The sequence below is a fragment of the Ranitomeya variabilis genome, chromosome 7, assembly GCF_051348905.1.
Source record: "Ranitomeya variabilis isolate aRanVar5 chromosome 7, aRanVar5.hap1, whole genome shotgun sequence".
In the NCBI taxonomy this organism is placed as follows: Eukaryota; Metazoa; Chordata; class Amphibia; order Anura; family Dendrobatidae; genus Ranitomeya; species Ranitomeya variabilis.
In genome coordinates, this window is record NC_135238.1 from 196,651,221 (window position 1) to 196,677,204 (window position 25,984).

The window sequence follows — 25,984 nt, forward strand, 5'->3', positions numbered from 1 at the left end:
TTTTTTGTGTATTTCAATAGGTGAACCTGATCCACCCAAAAAACTGGACGTTACAGAAATTACAAAGAACAGTGCTACACTGGCATGGCTTCCACCATTAAGAGATGGAGGAGCCAAAATTGATGGATATATCATAAGCTTCCAAGTAGAAGGACAGCCAGAGGACAACTGGACTCAGTATTCTGTCGTGAAAGATCTAAATATTGTTGTTGTTGGGCTCAAAGAGGGCACAAAATACAAATTCAGAGTTGCCGCCAGAAACTCCGTTGGAGTCAGCTTGCCAAGGGAAGCTGAAGGATTATTTGAAATTAAGGAACAACTTCGTAAGTTAAATGATAGGATTTTTTATAAATGGCATTAAATGTTAATGATTTTGTAGTTTCTTACTTTAACAATGTTTTTACCTATAAATATTCTTGTTTTTTACAGTGCCACCTAAGATATTATTGCCGGAAGTGGTCAGCATCAAAGCAGGACAGAAACTTAGAATAGAAGCACATATCTATGGAAAGCCAGCTCCTGTGTCGAAGTGGCTAAAAACCGATGTTGACGTAATGCCTTCAAGCCGCCTTGCTGTACATAAATCACAGAATTCCACAGTGCTCATAATAAAAGATGTAACAAGGAAAGACAGTGGCTTCTACTCTGTGTCTGCAGAAAACAGCTCTGGTGTATCTACACAGAGAATACGTGTGATAGTAATGGGTATGTATAAATTGGTAAATCTATCATGCAACACGTTTCACAAGAGGACATTTTACAGTTATTAAATATTTGCTTGTTCTTACTTTTTACAGACATCCCAGGTCCACCAGAACCACCATTTGAGGTTACTGACATAGATTCTGATGCCTGCTCACTCTCATGGCATTTGCCCCTTGAAGATGGTGGCAGCAACATTACCAACTACATTGTCGAAAAGTGTGATGTAAGCAGAGGAGACTGGATTACAGCTGTGACCTCAGTCACCAAAACTAGTTGCCGTGTTGGAAAACTCATCCCAGGACAGGAATACATTTTCAGAGTTCGTTCTGAGAACCGTTTTGGAGTTTCAGAACCAATTATGTCAGAGCGTATTATTGCCAAATTCCCATTCGGTATGTTACAAATATTTCTAATTAAGTTTGTGTTTAGAACACCATACATTTTTATGTTTCCTTTTTTATGTAAATCATAAGATTGTGCATGCATAAACTCTATTGAAAAATAAAAAAAAACGATTTGCTCGTTAAATTTTCAGATGTTCCCAGTGAACCAAAGAATGCTCGTGTTACCAAAGTCAACAAAGATTGCATATTTGTTGCCTGGGATAGACCTGAAAAGGATGGAGGAAGCCCCCTCACGGGTTATGCAATTGAACGTAAGGAAAGAAACAGCCTGCTGTGGGTGAAGGCCAACGATACTTTAGTGCGCACAACAGAATATCCATGTGTTGGCATGATTGAAGGTTTGGAGTATAGTTTCAGAATCTTTGCTCTTAACAGAGCTGGATCCAGCAAGCCCAGCAAACCTACTGAGTACGTCACTGCAAGGACACCAGTCGGTATGTATTTTTCAAATCACAAATATGTTAAAATTGTACAACAGTTTAAAAACGTTTTAGTAGTAGTTTAAAATAGTAAAATATCGAAAACTTACAAGTAATGTTGATTTGCAGATCCTCCTGGAAAACCAGAAGTTGTTGATATCACCAGGAGTACAGTTTCACTGGTATGGACCAGGCCAAAACATGATGGTGGCAGTAAAATAATTGGTTACTTAGTGGAGGCTTGCAAACTTCCTGGTGAAAAGTGGGTAAAATGCAACACTATTGCTTCTCAAGTTCCAACGGAAGAATATACTGTGACAGATTTGGAGGAAAATGAGAAATACCAATTCAGAGTTTTTGCTAAGACAGCCATCAATATTAGTTGGCCATCTGAACCATCAGATCCAGTCACCATTCAAGCAGAAAATGGTATGTGCATTATTTTCTTTTAACAAAACCAATAATATTATGCATTTTGCTGAAGTACAAAGGAATGAAACACTTTTCATATTATCATTTGCAGTTCCACCAAAGATTGATCTCAGCATCCAGATGAAGTCACTAATCACAGTCAAAGCAGGGGCAAATGTATGTCTTGATGCTCAAGTATTTGGTAAACCAATGCCAAACGTCTCTTGGAAGAAAGATGGAGTAGATGTAAAGCCTGCAGAGGGTATTAAAATTTCATCAAAGAGGAACCTTTTCTTACTGGAGTTGTTTAGTGTTAATCGTAGGGAGTCAGGAGAATATACTATCGTAGCTGAAAATGCAAGTGGTTCTAAGTCAGCAACCATCAAGCTGAAAGTGCTGGGTAAGTGTTGTATTCATAGTTTTGTATTATTGTGTATTTTAAAGAATTTAGGGAAATAAAAATCCCCCGGGATATATATCGATCTTATAGTGCTTTTATTTTTCTATTTAAGATAAACCTGGACCTCCTGCCTCGGTGAAGATAAACCACATGTATTCTGACCGTGCCATGCTGAGCTGGGATCCTCCACTTGAAGATGGTGGTTCTGATATTACAAACTATGTCATTGACAAACGTGAAACCAGTCGTCCTAATTGGGCACAGGTGACTGCAAATGTCCAGACTACCAGTTGCAGCGTGGAGAAATTGATTGAAGGACATGAATATCAATTCCGCATTTCTGCTGAGAACAAATATGGTGTTGGTGATCCTATTTTAACAGAATCTGTCATTGCTAAGAATCCATTTGGTAAGCTGCTTAACATTTTAAAGGATTATTATTTCATGTATTCTCTCTCAGATTTGAATTGAATAAATTGTGAACATATTTTTGTTTTCACCACTCACCTTAGTTTAAGCAAAACTTCAGAAAACAGAAGATTTCGTTAAGAAACACTTCAAGGAATAGACATTGCGTTAATGACTATGCATGCTAAACTTACAGTACTCTTTTACTACATATATAGAGCTAAAGATGCAAATTTAAATATATGCCAGATAATACTGTCATTTAGCAATTTCTATACTGTAAATATAATATAACATTTTTTTTTTTAAAGATGTGCCTGGAAAATGTGATCCACCCATTATAAGCAACGTAACAAAAGATCATATGACTGTAAGCTGGAAAGCACCCACTGATGATGGTAGATCTCCAATTACTGGATATATTCTTGAAAAGCGTGATACAAAGTCTTTCAACTGGACCAAGGTAACCAAGAAGCCGGTCATTGAACGGACTGTGAAAGCAACAGGATTACAAGAGGGTACTGAATATGAATTTAGGGTGACTGCTTTGAACAAAGCTGGACCAGGCAAACCTAGCGATGCATCAAAGGCAGTAACTGCTTTCGATCCACAATGTAAGTGCACAGAATCCTATAGCAAAGATACATCCCCCAAAATTTGGTATTTTTGAGAAGATTTAGTCACTTTTATGCTCTATTTACAGATCCACCTGGACCACCAGCTTTCCCTAAGGCTATTGATTCAACTAGAAGCAGTATAAGTCTGTCCTGGAGCAAACCAGCATATGATGGAGGTAGCCCAATCATTGGTTATCTGGTTGAAGTTAAAAGAGGAGATACAGATACCTGGGTGAGATGCAATTTGCCTAAAAATCTGCAAGACACCAATTACACTGTCACTGGTTTGATCGAAAACACAGAATATCAGTTCCGTGTTTCAGCTGTAAATAAGATCGGTTACAGTGATCCTAGTGAAGTTCCAGATAAGCACTTGGCAAAGGATATTCTAAGTAAGTTTTACTTTTATATTGCATTTTTTTATGTGTAAGTTGGTCTTAAGCACAATTAAATTCTATTAATTTGATTTGCTGTTTTAACAGTTGCCCCAGAGGGAGAGCTCGACGCTGACTTGAGGAAAGCTCTTGTCCTCCGCGCTGGTGTTACCATGAGGATTTATGTGCCTGTGAGAGGACGCCCAGCTCCAAAGATTTCATGGGCTAAATTAAATGCAAACATTCGCGAGAGAGTAGGCCTAGATATCAAAACAACTGAGTACGATACTTTCGTACGTTGTGAAAATGTTAACAAATACGATGCTGGCAAATATATACTGACATTGGAGAATAGTAGTGGTGTCAAGACCTACACCATTGTTGTCAAAGTCCTTGGTAAGTAGTAGATATGACATTACAATTTCTTCCATGGATATTCACAGTGTGAATGAAGGACTATTGAGTTTAAGAAAATATAATTTACCAAAAATACTTTTGAGGTTCTCCAGTCAACAGGTAAATTTGGCAATGGACAGCCAGGGAGTTAAAACAATAAAAAAGTACATACTCACCCCCACATTCTGTTTCCAAGGCCAGGAGCAGTGACGTCACTTATCACAAGTGACCTGACTGCTGCAGGGTCAGGCTGGACCAATCAGTGATCAGGTCATAGGCAGTAAGTGATGTCACCTCTCCCAGTGATGTCACCACTTCCACAGAGCTGCATAATGTAGCGCAGGATCTTTTATCTTTTTATTTATATATTTCACATCAAACCTTTATTCTGTGTGTTACTTCAGCTGTCTTTTCCCTCTAAAATGTATAGTTTTTTTTTATTTATAGAACCAAACAATAAATACAATTTTTTCCATGTTATTAGATAATGTGTTGAATGAGTAATATTTTTTTTAGATTTTGTTAGATTTTTTAGATTCATTTATTGTTTGATTATTCAGATACCCCTGGGCCTCCTGTCAATCTCATCATTAAAGACACTTCCAAAGACTCTGCTATGATTTCATGGGATCCTCCCATTATTGATGGAGGCAGCCCCGTGAAGAATTATATTGTTGAGAAACGTGATGCTGAAAGGAAAGCTTGGTCTACAGTGTCCACCGATTGTCCCAAAACATCTTTTAGGATCTCTAACCTTGAAGAAGGCAAGGCATACTTTTTCCGAGTACTGGCTGAAAACGAATATGGCATTGGTGAACCATGTGAAACTCATGATGCGGTTAAAGCTTCAGGTAAGTAATAATTTTTTTGTTGAGATAAATTGAGATGGGCAATTTTACCAATTTACTTTGCAACCCATAATGCTAAATATATATATATATTGTTTGTATTTAAACATAATGCATTATTCTTCTAGAAAAACCTGGACCAGTAATAGATCTGAAACCACTTGTTGTTTCTAAGTCATCTTGCACAATTGGATGGAAGAAGCCAATTAGTGATGGCGGAAGTCGTATTACTGCCTATGTTGTAGAGAACTTAACTGGTGAAGACAAGTGGAAAGAAGTAATGAGATCCAAAAATATGCAGTACACACTGAAGGACTTGACAGAAGGGAAAGAATATACCTTTAAAGTTACAGCACAGAATGACTCTGGCTATAGTTCCCCAAGTGAAATTTCCATTGTGGCTAAAGATGACGTTGGTATGTGATGCTTTTCTCAAGAAATATATTTAATGCAACTTAAAGATTTTTTAAATTCTAAATTATGTAACTATATGTATTTGGTTGTATTTTCAGTCCCACCAAATCTTGACTTGAAAGATCTGCCTGACTTATGCTACGTTGCCAAAGAGGGCAGCACTTTCCGACTTAAAATCCCAATCAGTGGAAAACCTCCACCTGCAATTACATGGAAGAAAGGTGAAGATAAAGTCTTGACTGACAGTGGAAGAGTAACTGTTGAGTCTTCGGCAGTAAATACCATCCTGACAGTGCGTGAATGCCAGAAAGATGATGCCTCAAAATACACAATTACTTTGAAAAATCCTGCAGGGACCAAAGAATCTACAATCTTTATAAAGGTGGTTGGCAAACCTGGAATCCCAACAGGGCCTATTAAGTTTGATGAAGTGACTGCAGACGCAGTAACCCTTATATGGGGAGCACCTAAAGATGATGGCGGCTCTGAAATTACCAATTACATCCTTGAAAAGAGAGACTTTGTGACCAATAAATGGGTCACCTGTGCTTCTGCTGTTCAGAAGACTTCATTCAGAGTCACCAGACTCCATGAAGGAACAGAGTACATCTTCAAAGTGAGTGCTGAAAATAAATTTGGAGTTGGTGAAGGCTTAAAATCAGAATCCGTTATTGCAAGACATCCATTCGGTAGGTTTACGTACACTACAATTATTTAAAATTACATTTACTCATATGTATTTTCAGAATGTATTAATAATGCTGAATATATGTTTCAGATGTGCCAGATGCTCCTCCACCACCAAAGATTGTTACAATAAGACACGACTCTGCAAATCTAACGTGGGTAGATCCCAGGAAAACTGGTGGTTCACCAATTACAGGTACATTTAAAATTCATAGTTTTATAGCTTTTAAAGTTAAAAGTACATGTTGGTCCAGAGGAAGCTGAAAATGGCATAAGGCGGAAACTATCTGCCCTATATTAGGGGAAAATGTTCTTTCCAAATCCAAATATGGCAATCAGACTCGTTCCCTGGATCAATTTGACTGAAGGAAGATATATCAATAACAAAATTAAATGTGCAGTTTGATGTTATTTAGATTTTATTTTATTGCCCTCTCCTGGTAGTTTGTAGAATAAAAAATAAATAAAACATGCAAATATATTTAATAATGTCATTGTCATGTAATTATGATTTTAGGCTACCACATTGAATTTAAAGAAAGAAACAGTCTTCTCTGGAAGAGAGCCAGCACAACTCCTCTACGAATGAGAGACTACAGAGTTACTGGCATAACTGAAGGTCTCGAGTATGAATTTAGAGTTATGGCAATCAACCTTGCTGGAGTTGGCAAGCCAAGTCTACCATCTGAATCAGTTATAGCTCTTGATCCAATTGGTATGTTGAGTAAAAGTTCCTTTTACAGACTGATAATTTTTTTATGCAAACATGGTACTAATTTTGTGTTTTTTTCTTTTCAGATCCACCAGGCAAACCCGAAGTAATAAGCGTAACTAGGAGTTCTGCAACACTCATTTGGACAGAACCAAAATATGACGGTGGTCATAAACTGGTTGGATACATTGTTGAAAAACGTGACATTCCAGCAAAGAGCTGGATGAAGGCCAATCATATCAATGTTCAAGATTGTGCATTCACTGTCAATGATTTAATAGAAGGTGGAAAATATGAATTTAGAATACGAGCTAAGAATACTGCCGGTGCTGTCAGTCCTCCATCTGAGACAACAGGAACTGTTGTTTGCAAAGATGAATATGGTATGTGCTGAGCAGAAAATAGTTATTTTATTTACTTATTTAGTAAATTCATCATTTCTTATTTGCAGTTTCTTATGTTGTTTTTTTTGTTTTTGCGCTTGCAGAGGCACCAACTATTGTTATTGACTCAGCAGTAAAAGAAGGTTTAACAGTTAAAGCAGGAGATACCATTGTCATGACTGCTACAAGTATCCTTGGCAAACCACCACCAACATCAGTGTGGTCTAAAGCAGGAAAGGACTTTAAACCTTCTGATATTGTACAGATCGAAACAGGCCCAACATCATCCACACTTTCTGTCAAATATGCATCTCGCAAAGATTCTGGAGAGTATACAATCACTGCCAGCAATCCTTTTGGCACAAAAGAAGAACATGTACATGTCAAAGTTTTAGATGTCCCTGGACCTCCAGGACCAATTGAAGTTAGCAATGTATCTGCAGAGAAAGCAACACTCAACTGGTTGCCTCCAGCTGAAGATGGTGGTTCTCCGATTACTTCTTATACACTAGAAAAGAGGGAGACCAGTCGTTTGCTTTGGACCCTGGTGGCTGAAAATATTCAATCTTGTAGACATATTGTTAGCAAACTTATCCAAGGAAATGAATATGTCTTCCGTGTTTCTGCTGTTAATCACTATGGAGTAGGCGAACCTGTACAATCTGAACCGGTTAAGATGGTGAATAGTTTTGGTAAGGACTATTATTAAAATTAGAAGAATACAATCTGAAAGCAGTAGCAACTCGATAATTTTAAACTTTAATTGGATTTACTTTTTTTTTTTAGGACCACCTGGACCTCCAGGAAAACCAGAAGCAACAAATGTTACTAAAGATACAGTGACTATAGCATGGAAACGCCCAGCTGATGATGGCGGTAGTGAGATTACTGCCTACCATGTGGAAAGAAAAGATAAAAAAGGATTAAGATGGGTGAGAGCAACAAAGAAACCTGTTTCTGACCTTCGACTTAAAGTGTTGGGACTCACAGAAGGAAATGAATATGAATTCCGAGTGAGTGCAGAAAACAAGGCTGGCATTGGACCGCCAAGCGATTCTTCTCTGCCTGTTTTAACAAAAGACATTGCGTGTAAGTACTGTATTTCATCTTAGACAAAACAAAATATAAGTTTTAAAAATAGATATACAAATATCACTGGCGCTCACCACTAATGCCCACTGAGTGAGTGGAAATAACCTCTGGAAACCCCCAGCTGCTGATATTCTCAGAAAGTGTGCCACTTCTGTAAAGACCAATGCATATACTAATAACTGATACCTCGCTTGGGTGATTCGGATGGGCTATCCCTGATTATAGGAGGGCGACCAAAAAACATAAATAAGTACAGAAATTGATTATGAGAAATACCACACTACACATAGTAGTAAAACCAATTGGGATAGCCCATCCGAATCACCCAGTTATTAAAATATACGTTTTAGTAAAAAGTATATGAGCAAAAGAAAGACATTTTGATAACAGTAGAGGTAAAAATGTTATCTGTGCATAAAAAATGTACTAATGTAGTAAAATGTGCAGTATATTTTCTTAAAATATCAAATCAAATTAGTTATTTCATGTTGAACTGAAAGCTTATTCAAACCATCACCTTATTTTAACATTCAGCATTCCATTCTTGTTACAGATCCACCTGGTCCTCCTTCCAATCCAAGAATCACAGATACAACCAAATCTACTGCCGCATTGCATTGGGGCAAGCCTCACTATGATGGTGGCCTTGACATCACTGGATACATTGTGGAACACCAAAAAGAAGGAGAAGAAGAATGGGTTAAAGACACCACTGGATCAGCACTTAGAATCACTGAGTTTGTTGTGGCCAACCTCCAACCTGGTAGCAAATATAAATTCCGTATCCGTGCCATTAATGCTGCAGGTTCTGGAGAACCAGCACAAATTGATGATGTTGAAATTAAAGACCGTGAAGAGACACCTGACTTTGAACTTGATGCTGAGCTAAGAAGAACTCTTGTTGTTAGAGCTGGCCTAAGCATTCGTATTTTCGTACCAATTAAAGGACGGCCAACACCTGAGGTTACTTGGATGAAAGGGGACACTCCACTCAAAGCCCGAGCCAACATTGAGAATACAGAATCATTTTCTCTGCTCATCATTACGGAGTGCAACAGATATGATGCTGGAAAGTTTACTATGACTCTTGAAAATGCAGCTGGAAAGAAAACAGGATTTGTTAATGTCAAAGTTTTGGATTCCCCAGGACCTCCATTAAACCTGAAAGCCAGAGATGTTTCAAAGGACAGCATCACCTTGCAGTGGGATATGCCACTCATAGATGGTGGATCCAGAATAACAAATTACATAGTTGAAAAGCGTGAATCTACAAGGAAGGCATATTCAACAATAACAACCAACTGCCAGAAATGCTCTCTGAGGATTCCTAATTTAGCTGAAGGTTGTGAATATTACTTCAGAGTGCTAGCAGAGAACGAGTTTGGAATTGGTGAACCCGCTGAAACAGCTGAGCCGATAAGAGCATCTGAAGCACCTCCTCCCCCTGAAAGCCTTAATATCATGGATGTTACCAAGAACAGTGTGAGTCTTGCCTGGCCAAAACCAGAACATGATGGTGGAACCAAAATTACAGGTTATGTTATTGAAGCACAGAGAAAGGGTTCTGATCAATGGACTCATATTGCTACAGTTAAAACATTGGACTATCTAGTGAAAAATCTCAATGAGAATGAAGAATATGTGTTCCAAGTAATGGCAGTCAATAGTGCAGGAAGGAGTGACCCAAGGGAAAGCAGACCAGTAATTGTTAAAGAACAGATGATGCTTCCAGAATTTGACCTACGTGGCCTTTATCATAAGACTGTGCTTGCGAAAGCTGGAGACAACATTAAAGTTGAAATTCCTGTGCTTGGAAGGCCAAAACCTGCTGTGACATGGAAAAAGGGTGAACAAGTTCTCAGAGAAACTCAGAGACTTAACGTAGAACGCACATCAACTGCAACCATCTTAAATATCAATGAATGTATAAGAAGTGACTCTGGAAAATATACTTTAGCAGCTAAAAACATTGTTGGAGAAATAAGTGATATAATTGAAGTTCAAGTTCATGATATTCCTGGAATTCCAGCAGGACCCATTAAGTTTGATGAAATTTCATCTGATTTTGTTATTTTATCTTGGGATCCTCCAGAGAATGATGGTGGTGTTCCAATAAGCAACTATATTGTGGAAATGCGTGAAACAAACAGCACTAACTGGATTGAGTTGGCTTCTACAGTAATACGCACAACTTTTAAGGCAACAAAACTTGTAACTGGATTGGAGTATCAATTCCGCGTTAAAGCTCAAAACAGATATGGAACTGGACCATCCCTCAACTCAGAGTCTGTGGTTGCTGCATATCCATTTAAGGTTCCAGGGCCACCGGGAACACCACAAGTTATTGCAGTTACAAAAGATTCCATGACAATCAGCTGGCATGAACCAGTCACAGATGGTGGAAGCCCAATTCTTGGTTATCATATTGAAAGAAAAGAAAGAAACAGTATACTATGGCAGACAATCAGCAAAAATCTGGTGGTAGGAAATATATATAAATCATCAGGCCTTACAGATGGTATTGCATATGAATTCCGTACTGTGGCAGAAAATATGGCTGGCAAGAGTAAACCAAGCAAGTCTTCTGAACCAACATTTGCTCTTGATCCAATTGATGCCCCAGGAAAACCAGTAGCTATCAATATTACCAGACATTCAGTGACCCTACAGTGGACAAAACCAGAATATAATGGTGGATTTAAGATCACAGGATACACAGTTGAGAAAAGAGATCTTCCCAATGGTCGCTGGCTGAAGGCTAACTTCAGTAACATATTAGATACTGAGTTTACCGTAAGTGGATTAACTGAAAATTCAGAATATGAGTTTAGAATAATTGCAAGAAATGCTGCTGGTGCTCTTAGCCAGCCATCTGAACCATCTGATGGTTTAACTTGCAGAGATGATATTGAAGAGCCAAGGATAATGGTCGATGCCAAGTTTAAAGATGTTATTATACTAAAGGCTGGAGAAATGTTCCGACTTGATGCTGATGTTTCAGGTCGTCCAATTCCAACCTTGTCTTGGACAAAAGAAAGCAAGGACCTTGAGGATACAGCAAAATTAGAAATAAAATTAGCAGATTTCTCAACAACATTAATAAATAAAGACTCTGCAAGAAAGGATGGTGGCGCATACACGCTTACAGCTTCTAATCCAGGCGGTTTTGCTAAACATGTATTTAATGTTAAAGTCCTTGACAGACCAGGCCCATGTGAAGGCCCATTGGCGGTATCTGAAGTCACATGTGAAAAATGTGTGTTATCATGGTTGCCACCATCAGATGATGGAGGTGCGAAGATAGACCACTACATTGTGGAAAAACGTGAAACAAGCAGATTGGCTTGGACAAGTGTTGCAACAGATGTCCAAGTAACAAAATTCAAAGTCACCAAGTTACTAAAAGGAAATGAATATATTTTCCGTGTTATGGCTGTAAACAAATATGGAGTTGGAGAAGTCTTGGAATCAGAACCTACTCTTGCAGTTAATCCATATGTATCACCTGATCCACCTAAGGCTCCAGAAGTAACAACAATTACAAAAGACACTATGATTGTTTGTTGGGGACATCCAGAGTCTGATGGAGGAAGTCCTATAACAAACTATATAGTGGAACGACGTGACAAGGCAGGGCTCCGTTGGGTTAAATGCAACAAGAGAGTTCTCACAGATTTGAGATATAAAGTTTCTGGTCTTACTGAAGGCCATGAGTATGAATATAGAGTAATGGCTGAAAATGCAGCTGGAATTAGTAAGCCAAGCCAATGTAGTCCATTCTATAAGGCATGTGATACCGTGTTTAAACCTGGCCCACCTGGAAACCCAAGAGTACTAGACACAAGTAAATCTTCAATTACAATTGCTTGGAATAAGCCAGTTTATGATGGTGGATCAGAAATAACTGGATACAATGTGGAAATTTCCCTTCCTGAAGAAGATGAATGGAAGATTGTAACACCTTCTGCTGGACTTAAAGCTACTTCTTTTACTATCACAGGACTTAAAGAAAATCAGGAATATAAAATACAGATATATGCAATAAACTCTGAAGGAGCAGGTGAGCCTGTGCTTGTTCCAGGATCACCAAAAGCTGAAGAAAGAATGATACCACCTGAGATTGAATTGGATGCTGAACTTCGTAAAGTTATTAACATAAGAGCTTGTTGCACATTACGATTGTTTGTTCCTATTAAAGGAAGACCTGCGCCAGAAGTTAAGTGGACAAGAGAAAATGGTGAACCTATAGACAGAGCAACAATTGAATCAACAAGTTCTTATTCTCTACTAATTGTAGAAAATGTGAACAGATTTGATGGTGGAAAATATATGCTCACAGTAGAAAACAGCTCAGGAAGCAAGTCAGCCTTTGTTAACGTCAGAGTGCTTGATACTCCAGGGGCACCTCAAGATCTAAAGATAAAGGAAATTACCAAATCTTCTGTCACATTAACTTGGGAGCCTCCAATTATTGATGGTGGATCTAAAATAAAAAACTATATAGTAGAAAAGCGTGAATCAACCAGAAAAGCATATTCAACAATAACAGCTAATTGTCACAAGACAAGCTGGAAAGTAGATCAGTTGCAAGAAGGCTGTAATTACTATTTTAGAGTCCTGGCAGAAAATGAATATGGAATTGGTTTACCAGTTGAAACACCTGACTCAGTTAAAGTATCAGAAAGACCACTGCCACCAGGCAAGATCACTTTGGAAGATGTAACAAGAAACAGCGTTTCTCTATCTTGGGAAAAGCCAGAACATGATGGTGGAAGTAGAATTGTGGCCTATATTGTGGAAATGCAAAGTAAAGGAAGTGAGAAATGGGCAACATGCTCTACTGTTAAAACCACTGAAGCAAAAATAACTGGATTGATTCAAGGGGAAGAATATATGTTCCGTGTATCAGCTCAAAATGAAAAAGGAATCAGTGATCCAAGACAACTCGGGGTGCCAGTGGTTGCTAAGGATCTTGTGATTGCACCAGCGTTCAAGCTTCTATTTAACACATTCAGTGTCTTAGCAGGTGAAGACCTTAAAGTTGACGTTCCATTTGTTGCACGTCCTAAGCCTTCTGTGACATGGCACAAAGATAATTTACCATTAAAGCAGACAACCAGAGTGAATGCAGAAATCTCAGAAAATATTTCTTTACTAACAATTAAAGAAGCTTCAAAAGAGGATGTTGGCCAGTATACAGTGAAACTTGCCAATTCTGCAGGGGAAGCTACTGAACAGCTCAGCATTGTTGTTCTTGACAAGCCAGAACCACCAACAGGTCCAGTTAAAATTGATGAAGTTACAGCTGACAGTATTAGCTTTACATGGAATCCTCCCAAATATGATGGTGGAAGCTCTATCAACAATTACATTGTAGAAAAACGTGACACTTCCACAACAAATTGGCAAATTGTATCAGCTACAGTGGCAAGAACAACCATAAAGGCTACACGACTTAAAACAGGCTGTGAATATCAGTTCAGGATTGCAGCTGAGAACAGATATGGAAAGAGTGGCTATTTGGTATCTGAATCAGTAATTGCACAGTATCCATACAAACTTCCTGGTCCACCTGGAACACCATTTGTTTCCGCAGTTACAAAAGACAGTATGGTTGTACAGTGGAATGAGCCTGTAAATGATGGTGGTAGCAGGGTTCTTGGATATCATGTGGAAAGCAAAGAAAGAAACAGCATTCTTTGGGTGAAATTAAATAAAACCATCCTTGCAGACACAAAGATTAAGGCAACAAACATTGAAGAAGGTATTGAATATGAATATAGAGTTTATGCTGAGAACATTGTAGGCATTGGCAAGCCAAGTAAAGTATCTGAATGCTACATTGCCCGAGATCCATGTGATCCCCCTGGACGTCCTGAGGCAATAATTGTCACAAGAAATTCTGTTACAGTTCAATGGACAAAACCTGAATATGACGGTGGTAGCAAGATCACTGGCTATGTTGTTGAGAAGAAAGAGCTACCCGATGGACGATGGATGAAGGCTAGTTTTACAAATGTTATTGAAACTCAGTTCGCAGTTACTGGACTGGTTGAAGACCAAAGATATGAATTCCGTGTAATTGCAAGAAATGCTGCTGGAATATTCAGTGAACCTTCAGAAAGCACTGGACCAATTACAGCAAGAGATGAAATAGAGCCTCCCCGTGCAAGCATGGATCCAAAATACCGGGAAGTTATAACAGTGAATGCTGGTGAAACATTTAAGATTGATGCAGATGTATTTGGCAAGCCAATTCCTTCTGTTCAGTGGTTTAAAGGAGGTGAAGAACTTGTAAACACAGCCAGGCTTGAAATAAAAGGAACAGACTTTTTCACATCCCTAAGTGTCAAAGAAGCTATTAGAGTGGACAGTGGTCAATATATCTTACTACTGAAAAATGTTGCTGGCGAAAAATCTGTACCAGTGAGTGTAAAAGTACTAGACAGACCAGGACCCCCTGAAGCGCCAATTACTATCACTGGTGTTACTGCTGAAAAATGTTCATTAGCTTGGAAGCCTCCAAAACAAGATGGTGGTAGCGAAGTTGACCACTACATTGTAGAAAGAAGAGAAACAAGTCGATTAGTATGGACAGTTGTTGATTCAAATGTTCAAACTCTGAGCTGCAAAGTAACCAAACTCTTGGAAGGAAATGAATACATTTTCCGCATCATGGCTGTAAACAAATATGGTGTGGGAGAACCCCTTGAATCAGAAGCAGTCATTGCAAAGAATCCTTTTGTAGTCCCGCAAGCTCCAAAAGCTCCTGAAGTAACAGCTGTAACCAAGGATTCGATGATTGTTGTTTGGGAAAGGCCAGCATTTGATGGTGGCAGTGAAATAAGTGGTTATGTTCTTGAAAAGCGTGACAAAGAAGGCATACGTTGGGTCAGATGTAACAAACGATTGGTCAGTGAATTGCGCTTCAGAGTAACTGGACTAGTGGAATCCCATCTTTATGAATTTAGAGTTTCTGCTGAAAATGCCGCAGGGCTGAGTGAACCAAGTCAGTCATCCATATATTACAAAGCTGCAGATCCTATTTATAAATCTGGTCCTCCAAACAATCCCAAAGTTGTGGACGTTACAAGATCATCAGTAATCCTCTCTTGGGGCAAGCCCATCTATGATGGTGGTTGTGAAATTCAAGGATATATTGTAGAGAAGTGTGACATCAGTACAGATGAATGGTCTATCTGCACTCCTGCAACTGGCATAAAGGAAACCAGGCTTGAAGTTGAAAAGCTTTTGGAGAAGCATGAATATAAATTCCGTATATGTGCAGTGAATAAGGCTGGAGTAGGGGAACATGCAGATATTCCTGCTTCAATTATTGTTGAAGAGAAACTGGAAGTACCTGACCTTGATCTTGATCCAGAATTGAGGAAAGTTGTTAATGTAAAGGCTGGTGGCTCACTAAGATTATTTATTCCCATTAGAGGACGTCCAGCACCTGAAGTTAAATGGGCAAAAGTAGATGGAGATATTAGAGAAACAGCCCAGATTGATGTAACCAGTAGCTTCACCACACTTGTGCTTGACAATGTTAATAGATTTGATTCTGGCAAATATACTCTAACAGTTGAAAACAGCAGTGGAACCAAATCTGCCTTTATTAGTGTAAGAGTTTTGGATACACCTAGTGCACCAGTAAATTTGAAAATTAAAGATATCACCAAGGATTCTGTGTCACTAACCTGGGAGCCTCCTGCATTGGATGGTGGAGCTAAGATAAAGAACTACATAATTGAAAAAAGAGAAACCACAAGAAAAGCCTATGCTGCGGTTGCAACAAACTGCCACAAGACATCATGGAAGATAGAGCAACTACAAGAAGGTTGCAGCTATTACTTCAGGGTAACAGCTGAAAATGAATATGGCATTGGTTTGCCAGCTGAAACACCTGAATCCGTGAAGGTCTCCGAGGTCCCTCAACCTCCAGGAAAAATAACAGTAGTTGATGTGACCAGAAACAGTGTATCATTATCTTGGGAAAAACCTGAACATGATGGCGGCAGCAAAATCATTAATTATGTTGTCGAAATGCAAGCAAAGGGAAGTGACAAATGGTCTGAGAGTCTGCGTGTTAAAGCCCTTGAAGCAACAATAACAAACTTGACTCAAGGAGGTGAATACCTTTTCAGAGTAATTGCTGTAAATGAGAAAGGAAAGAGTGACCCTAGATCACTTGCTGTTCCAGTGGTTGCCAAAGACCTTGTAATTGAGCCTGATGTACGACCAGCATTTAGCAATTACAGTGTCCAAGTTGGACAGGATTTGAAGATTGAAGTTCCAATTTCTGGAAGACCAAAGCCAACAGTCACTTGGACAAAGGATGGCCAGGCTCTCAAGCAGACTACTAGAGTTAATGTTACAGATACAGCGCACCATACAATATTGCTGATAAAGGAAACCAATAAGGATGATGGTGGAATGTATGCAATTACAGTTTCAAATGTTGTTGGACAGAAAGTAGCATCAGTTGAAATTATAACACTAGACAAGCCTGATCCACCAAGTGGCCCTGTGAAATTTGATGATGTGAGCGCTGATAGCGTTACAATATCTTGGAATCCTCCAAACTACACTGGTGGCTGTCAAATCACAAATTACATCGTTGAAAAAAGAGATACAACTACTACACTTTGGGAGACAGTTTCAGCAACTATTGCAAGAACTACACTTAAAGTATCAAAATTGAAAACCGGAACAGAGTATCAGTTTAAAATTTTTGCTGAAAACAGGTATGGAAGAAGCTTTGGACTGGACTCTGAAGCAGTAATAGCACAATATCCATACAAGGAACCTGGGCCTCCTGGTACACCATCAGCACCAACAATTACAAAAGATAGCATGGTTGTTCAGTGGCATGAACCTATTAACGATGGAGGCAGCAGAGTGATTGGGTACCATCTTGAACGGAAAGAGAGAAACAGCATAATGTGGACAAAAGTGAATAAAACTATCATACCAGACACATATTTTAAGAACACCAATCTCGAAGAAGGCATTGAATATGAATTTAGAGTTTATGCTGAAAACATTGTTGGCATTGGTAAATCAAGTAAAATTTCAGAGTGCTATGTTGCTCGAGACCCATGTGACCCTCCTGGCTGCCCAGAACCAATAATTGTAACAAGAAATGCTATAACTCTAGTCTGGAAAAAGCCTGAATATGATGGTGGCAGCATGATTACAGGTTATATAGTTGAAAAGCGTGACTTGCCTGAAGGACGCTGGATGAAAGCAAGCTTTACTAATGTAATTGAAACACAATTTACAGTAACTGGACTAACTGAAGATGAGAAATATGATTTCAGAGTTATTGCAAGGAATGCTGCTGGAACCTTCAGCAGACCTTCAGATAGTACTGGGCCAATAACTGCCAAGGATGAAGTAGAACCACCAAGAATTTCAATGGATCCAAAATACAAAGACACAATAGTCATTAATGCTGGTGAAACATTTAAACTTGATGCAGATGTGCATGGTAAACCCCTTCCTTCAATTCAGTGGTTCAAGGGAGATAAAGAAATTGAAGAATCAGCTAGATGCGAGGTTAAGAACACTGATTTCAAAGCCCTCATTATTGTCAAAGATGCTATTAGAATTGATGGTGGACAATACATTTTGCAAGCTTCTAATGTTGCAGGAACCAAATCAGTACCTATCCAAGTGAAAGTTCTGGATCGTCCTGGACCTCCTGAAGGTCCAGTTCATGTTACTGGAGTTACATCTGATAAATGTTCTCTTGCATGGGGTCCTCCACTGCATGATGGTGGTAGTGATATTTCCCACTATATAATTGAAAAACGGGAAACAAGTCGCCTTGCTTGGACTGTTGTTGCAACAGAGGTTGTAACTACTTCTCTAAAAGTAACAAAACTCTTGGAAGGAAATGAATACATCTTCCGTGTCATGGCTGTTAATAAGTATGGAGTTGGTGAACCGTTAGAGTCTGTACCAGTTCTAATGAAAAATCCATATGTGCCTCCTGGTGCTCCAAAGTCTCTTGAAGTAACAAACATTGCAAAGGACTCTATGACAGTCTGTTGGGGAAGACCAGATAATGATGGTGGTAGTGAAATCATTGGCTATATTGTAGAAAAACGAGACAGAGCTGGCATAAGATGGACTAAGTGCAACAAACGCAGAATTACAGATCTGAGATTTAGAGTGACTGGATTAACAGAAGATCATGAATATGAATTTAGATTATCTGCTGAAAATGCTGCTGGAGTTGGTGAAGCAAGTCAACCTACAGTTTACTTCAAGGCAACTGATCCTGTATTCAAACCTGGGCCTCCTACAAACCCACATGTTGTGGATACAAGTAAAAATTCTATTACTGTTATTTGGGGAAGACCAATTTATGATGGTGGCAGTGAAATCCAAGGGTACATTGTAGAGCTATGCAAAGGAGATGATGAAGAATGGACAATGTGCACCCCACAGACAGGACTACAAGTTACTAAATTTGAGATAGCAAAACTTATTGAGCATCAGCAGTACCAGATTCGTGTATGTGCATTAAATAAGTCTGGAGTAGGTGAGCCAGCAGCTGTACCAGGAACAGTGAAACCAGAAGACAAACTGGAGGCGCCTGAAATAGACCTTGATTCTGAACTAAGGAAAGGAATATTGGTTAGAGCTGGAGGAAATGTTAGAATTCAAATACCATTCAATGGAAGACCAATTCCAGAGATCAGCTGGTCCAAAGAAGATGGAGAACTTACTGAAAAATCACAGATTGAAAGAGGACTTAACTTCACCCAACTTTCAATAGATAATGTTGATAGAAATGATGCTGGAAAGTATATTCTCAAACTTGAAAACAGCAGTGGTTCAAAATCTGCTTTTGTGACAGTTAAGGTGCTTGATACACCAGGTGCTCCAGCAAACCTTCTTGTTAAAGACATCAAAAAAGATTCTGTCATACTCACATGGGAGCCTCCACTCATTGATGGTGGTGCCAAAATAAAGAATTATGTTGTAGACAAGAGAGAATCAACTAGAAAAGCGTATGCAAATGTCACAGCAAAATGCAACAAAACAAGCTACAAAGTTGAAAATCTTACAGAAGGAGCTATATATTACTTCAGAGTAATGGCTGAGAATGAGTATGGCATCGGTCTACCAGTAGAAACAGTGGACTCAATAAAGGCTTCTGAAGCACCATTGCCACCTGGCAAAATTACCCTTACTGATGTAACTCAAAGAAGTGTATCACTTTCATGGGAAAAACCTGAACATGATGGTGGAAGCAGAATTATAGGTTATCTAGTGGAATCTCAACCAAAGGGAGTTGAAAAATGGAGCACAGCCACAGAGACAAAAACATGCAATGCTGTTGTATCTGGATTGAGCCCAGGACAGGAATACTCTTTCAGAGTTCTTGCATACAATGAAAAAGGAAAAAGTGATCCAAGAGTCTTTGGCATTCCTGTAATAGCAAAAGATTTGACAATCGAGCCAAGTTTCAAACTAATGTTTAATTCTTATAATGTACAAGCTGGAGAAGATCTAAAGATTGAAATTCCAGTTATAGGTAGACCTAAACCCAATATCAACTGGACTAAAGATGGACAATCACTGAAACAAACAACTAGAGTTAATGTAGAAGACACACCAGTATCAACTGTATTGCACATCAAAGAAAGTAACAAAGAAGACTTTGGAAAGTATGCAGTTACAGCGACAAACAGTGCTGGCACAGCAACTGAAGATATTACTATTGTTGTGCTTGACAAACCTGGTCCACCAAAAGGACCTGTACGATTTGAAGAAGTTAGTTCTAACTATGTTGTGTTTTCATGGGATGCACCAGAGTATACAGGTGGCTGTCAAATCAATAATTACATAGTAGAGAAACGGGACACAACAACTACTTCCTGGCAAACAGTATCAGCAACAGTTGCTAGAACAACCATTAAAGTGACAAAACTGAAAACTGGATCAGAGTACCAATTTAGAATCTATGCTGAGAATAGATATGGCAAAAGTCCTCCTCTTGATTCTTCTGCTGTTATTGTTCAGTATCCCTACAAAGAACCAGGTCCTCCAGGAACTCCATTTGTAACATCACTTTCTAAGGACCATATGGTTGTACAGTGGCATGAACCAGTAAATGATGGAGGAAGTAAAGTTTTGGGCTACCATTTAGAACGCAAAGAAAAAAATAGTATCCTTTGGGCAAAACTAAATAAGTCTCTTCTTCAAGACACAAAATTAAAAACTAATGGCCTAGAAGAGGGCATAGAATATGAATACAGAGTGTTTGCTGAAAACGTTGTTGGTATTGGCAAAGCTAGTAAGGTATCAGAGTGTTATGTTGCCCGTGATCCATGTGATCCACCAGGCCGTCCAGAAGCACTGGTCATTACAAGAAATCATGTCACTCTTCACTGGACAAAACCAGAATACGATGGTGGAAGTAAAATTACAGGTTACATAGTTGAAAGGAAAGAACTACCTGATGGTCGTTGGATGAAGGCCAGCTTTACAAATGTGTTAGAAACAGAATTTACTGCAACAGGCCTTACTGAAGATGAGAGGTATGAATTCAGAGTTATCGCAAGAAATGCAGCTGGAATCTTTAGTGAACCATCAGAAAGCACTGGAGCAATCACTGCAAGAGATGAAGTAGATGCACCAAGGGCATCCTTGGATCCAAAGTATAAAGATGTTATTGTTGTAAATGCAGGAGAGACTTTTGTTCTAGAAGCTGACATTCATGGCAAACCTATTCCAGATATCACCTGGTCAAAAGATGGAAAAGTTATTGAGGCAACAACGGCACGAACAGAAATAAAGTCCACTCTTCAAAGAACAACATTAATTGTGAAAGACTGTATTAGAGTGGATGGTGGTCAGTATGTTTTGAACCTCAGCAATGTAGGAGGAACAAAATCAATTCCTATTACAGTGAAAGTTTTGGATCGCCCTGGGGCTCCAGATGGTCCATTAAATGTTACAGGTGTAACAGTAGAAAAGTGCTACTTGGCATGGGGTCCACCATCCCAGGATGGCGGTGCAAATATTTCCCATTACAATATTGAAAAAAGAGAAACAAGCAGATTATCTTGGACACAGGTTGCATCAAATGTACAAGCACTTAGCTATAAAGTCACCAAACTTCTAGCAGGAAATGAATATATTTTCCGTGTTGTTGCTGTGAACAAATATGGAATTGGAGAGCCCCTTGAGTCTGAACCAGTTCTGGCTCGTAATCCATTTAAGCCTCCAAGTGCACCTTCAACACCAGAGGTATCAGCCATCACAAAAGATTCAATGGTAGTAACATGGGGACGTCCTCAAGATAATGGCGGGGCAGAGATAGAAGGATACATTCTTGAAAAACGCGATAAAGATGGTATTAGATGGACGAAATGCAACAAGAAAAGATTAACTGATTTGCGACTTAGAGTAACAGGCTTGACAGATGGTCATTTCTATGAATTCAAAGTTTCAGCAGAGAATGCAGCAGGCGTTGGAGAAGTAAGCGAGCCATCTATTTTCTATCGGGCATGTGATGCCAACTATCCACCAGGTCCTCCTAGTAATCCAAAGGTAACAGACACATCTAGGTCATCCGTATCTCTTGCTTGGAGCAAACCTGTTTATGACGGTGGTGCACCAGTATCAGGTTATGTTGTTGAATTTAAGGAATCAGCAGCTGATGAATGGTCAACAGCAACACCACCAACAGGATTACAAGGCAAACAGTTCACTGTAACAAAATTGAAAGAAAATGCAGAATATTGCTTCCGTATTTGTGCCATCAACTCTGAAGGTGTAGGAGAACCTGCTGTTATTCCAGGAACAGTAATTGCTGCTGAAAAACTAGAGCCTCCTGAGATAGAACTCGATGCTGATTTGAGAAAGACAGTCACTGTTCGTGCTGGTGGATCCTTGAGATTATTTGTTACAATCAAAGGAAGACCTGAACCTGAAGTGAAATGGGAAAAAGCAGATGACAAACTTACAGAAAGGGCACAAATTGAAGTTACCAGTTCATATACAATGTTGGTTATTGACAATGTGAACAGATTTGATAGTGGAAGATATAACTTAACTTTAGAAAATAACAGTGGATCGAAATCAGCATTTGTAAATGTTAGAGTACTTGATTCACCAAGCGCCCCTGTAAATCTGTTAGTAAAAGAAGTAAGAAAGGACTCAGTGACGCTATCTTGGGAACCACCACTTATTGATGGAGGATCTAAGATCACAAACTACATTGTTGAAAAACGTGAAGCTACCAGAAAAGCTTATGCAACTATTACAAGTAATTGCACCAAAAATACATTTAAAATAGAACAACTACAAGAAGGAGGTATTTATTACTTCAGGGTTTTGGCTGCTAATGAGCATGGTGTTGGACTGCCTGCACGTACTGCTGATCCAGTTAAAGTATCTGAAGCTCCTCTTCCTCCCGGAAGAGTAAGTCTTGTTGACGTAACACGAAACAGCACAACAATATCTTGGGAGAAACCAGAAAGTGATGGAGGTAGCAAAATTACTAGTTACATTGTAGAAATGCAATCAAAGGGAAGTGAAAAATGGAGCACTTGTACTCAGGTGAAGACCCTTGAAGCAACTATTACTGGACTGACAATGGGAGAAGAATATACATTCAGAGTAATTGCTGTAAATGAGAAAGGAAAGAGTGATCCAAGGCAACTGGGAGTCCCTGTAGTTGCAAAGGATATTGAAATCCAACCAACAATTGAACTGTTATTTAACACTTTCAGCGTCAAAGCTGGTGATGATCTTAAGATTGATATACCAGTTCGAGGGCGTCCATCCCCCACATTATCTTGGAAAAAAGACGGACATCCTCTAAAACAAACAACTAGAGTAAATGTCCAGGTTTCAAAGACCTCTACCCTTCTTTCTATCAAAGAGGCCTCTAAGGATGATGTTGGACAGTATGAATTAATTGCTTCAAACAGTGCAGGATCATCAACAGTTTCTATTGGTGTAATAGTTCTCGATAAGCCAGGGGCACCAGGACCAATTAAAATTGATGATGTTAGTGCAGACAACATTTCATTCTCTTGGAGCCCACCTGAATATGATGGAGGCTGTCATATAAATAACTACATTGTTGAAAAGAGAGACACAACTACTACAGTCTGGGAATTAGTATCAGCAACAGTGGCAAGAACATCCATTAAGGTTGCACGTTTGACAACTGGATCAGAATATCAATTCAGAGTTTGTGCAGAAAACAGATATGGAAAGAGTCATTATTCTGATAGCTCATCAGTCATTGCTCAGTATCCATTTAAACCACCAGGACCCCCAGGAACACCCCGTGTTGCTCATTCAACAAAAGCTTTCATGATTGTTAGCTGGCAACCTCCAGTAAATGATGGTGGTAGTCAAGTGATTGGATATCACCTGGAAAGAAAAGAAAGAAGCAGCATTCTTTGGGCTAAAGTCAACAAAGGTCTAATACCTGATACACAACTTAAGGTAACAGGCCTTGAAGAAGGACTGATGTACGAATATCGTGTATATGCTGAAAACATTGCTGGAATTGGCAAATGCAGCAAATGTTGTGAACCTATTGCTGCAAGAGATCCATGTGATCCTCCAGGTCAACCAGAAGTTACTAACATCACAAGAACAACTGTTTCACTGGCCTGGAAAAAACCAGAATATGATGGTGGAGCAAAAATTACAGGATACATAATTGAACGAAAAGAGTTACCAGATGGACGTTGGCTTAAGTGTAACTTTACTAATATCCAAGAAACATACTTTGATGTAACTGCTCTAACAGAAGAAGAAAGATATGATTTCCGTGTCATTGCGAAAAATGCTGCTGGGTTATTTAGTGAACCATCTGAAACAACAGGGCCTATCACAGTCAAAGATGATGTGGATGCCCCAAGAATTATGATGGATGTAAAATTCCGTGATGTAGTTGTTGTCAAAGCAGGTGAAGTCCTTAAAATTAATGCTGACATTGCAGGACGCCCTCATCCTGTAGTATCTTGGACAAAAGATGGCAAAGATATTGAAGAAAAAGCAAGAGTGGAGATCACGTCAACTGACAACAGCACTGTCCTAGTAGTTAAGGACTGTATAAGAAGAGATTCAGGTCAATATGTGTTAACATTGCAAAATGTTGCAGGAACAAGATCTTTAGCTGTAAATTGCAAAGTACTTGACAGACCTGGGCCACCTGCAGGACCATTACAAATTGCTGGAGTAACATCTGAAAAGTGCTCACTTTCCTGGGGATCACCTCAAGAAAATGGTGGTGCTGAAATCGACTATTATATTGTTGAAAAGCGTGAAACAAGTCGTATTGCTTGGACCGTGTGTGAATCAGAACTTAGAACCTCATCTTGTAAGATTACAAAACTGCTAAAAGGTAATGAATATGTTTTCAGAGTTATGGGTGTGAACAAATATGGAGTTGGTGAACCATTAGAAAGTGAAGCCGTAAAGGCACTGAATCCTTATACAGTACCAAATGCACCAAAATCTTTGGAGATTACCAGTGTTACTAAAGAGGCTATGACCTTATGTTGGGCAAGACCTGAGAGTGATGGCGGTAGTGAAATATCCGGATATGTGATTGAAAGACGAGAGAAAAATAGCCTAAGATGGATACGTGTAAACAAAAAGCCTGTATATGACCTTAGAGTAAAATCTTCTGGCCTGCGTGAAGGCTGTGAATATGAGTACCGTGTCTATGCAGAAAATGCTGCTGGCCTTAGTTCTCCAAGTGACTGTTCTCCATTGATCCGTGCAGTGGATCCAATTTTCTTACCATCTCCACCTTCCAAGCCTAAAATTATAGACTCAACAAAATCAAGTATAACAATAGGCTGGGTAAAACCATTGTTTGATGGTGGCTCACCAGTTACAGGTTATACTGTGGAATACAAAAAATCTGACGAAACTGATTGGACAACTGCTGTAACAAATGTCAGAAGTACTGAATATACCATAATTGCACTTACATCAGGAGCAGAGTGTCAATTTAGAGTTAGATCTGTTAATAAGATAGGCCAAAGTGACCCAAGTGTCAGCTCTGAACCACATATAGTAAAGGATAGAGAAGAAGAACCTGTATTTGACATTGACAGTGAAATGAGAAAGACATTAATTGTTAAAGCTGGTGGATCATTCACTATGACAGTTCCATACAGAGGCAAACCAACTCCCAATGTCATGTGGAGTAAACCAGACTCTGACCTGCGAACAAGAGCTTCCATTGACACCACAAATACACAAACATCACTTTCCATTGAAAAAGCAACAAGAAATGATTCTGGCAAGTACACGCTTACTTTGCAAAATATTCTTAACACTGCAACACTTACACTTGTTGTAAAAGTTCTTGATTCTCCTGGACCACCTTCTAACATTGTTGTCAAAGAAGTTACAAAAGAATCTGCTGTTCTGACCTGGGATGTTCCAGAGAATGATGGTGGGGCACCAGTTAAGAATTATCATATTGAGAAACGAGAAGCAAGCAAGAAAGCATGGGTCTCAGTGACAAACAACTGCCACCGTCTTACATACAAAGTATCCAGTCTACAAGAGAGTGCAGTTTACTATTTTAGAATTTCTGGTGAAAATGAATTTGGCGTTGGAGTACCTGCAGAGACCAAAGATGGTGTGAAAATAACAGGTCAGTAAAACATTTATAGATAAATGTAATTAAAGAGCAATCAAAAGTTACAATA

The 25,984-nt window shown here is 39.0% G+C and overlaps 1 protein-coding gene across 1 annotated transcript in view; it reads left to right on the top strand.

Moving 5' to 3' along the window:
- The window catches only part of TTN (titin), a 285,913-nt gene that overhangs the window by 228,308 nt on the left and 31,621 nt on the right, over nt 1–25,984 (top strand). The window contains exons 262-280 of the mRNA XM_077272621.1: nt 21–323; nt 430–705; nt 798–1,097; nt 1,241–1,543; nt 1,658–1,957; nt 2,052–2,339; nt 2,452–2,748; nt 3,059–3,361; nt 3,451–3,756; nt 3,847–4,134; nt 4,695–4,985; nt 5,111–5,398; nt 5,495–6,085; nt 6,175–6,279; nt 6,601–6,798; nt 6,882–7,178; nt 7,283–7,870; nt 7,965–8,267; nt 8,824–25,929. Of these exons, the coding sequence (XP_077128736.1) occupies nt 21–323; nt 430–705; nt 798–1,097; nt 1,241–1,543; nt 1,658–1,957; nt 2,052–2,339; nt 2,452–2,748; nt 3,059–3,361; nt 3,451–3,756; nt 3,847–4,134; nt 4,695–4,985; nt 5,111–5,398; nt 5,495–6,085; nt 6,175–6,279; nt 6,601–6,798; nt 6,882–7,178; nt 7,283–7,870; nt 7,965–8,267; nt 8,824–25,929 (22,731 nt within the window). The remainder of the gene's footprint in view (nt 1–20; nt 324–429; nt 706–797; nt 1,098–1,240; nt 1,544–1,657; nt 1,958–2,051; nt 2,340–2,451; nt 2,749–3,058; nt 3,362–3,450; nt 3,757–3,846; nt 4,135–4,694; nt 4,986–5,110; nt 5,399–5,494; nt 6,086–6,174; nt 6,280–6,600; nt 6,799–6,881; nt 7,179–7,282; nt 7,871–7,964; nt 8,268–8,823; nt 25,930–25,984) is intronic.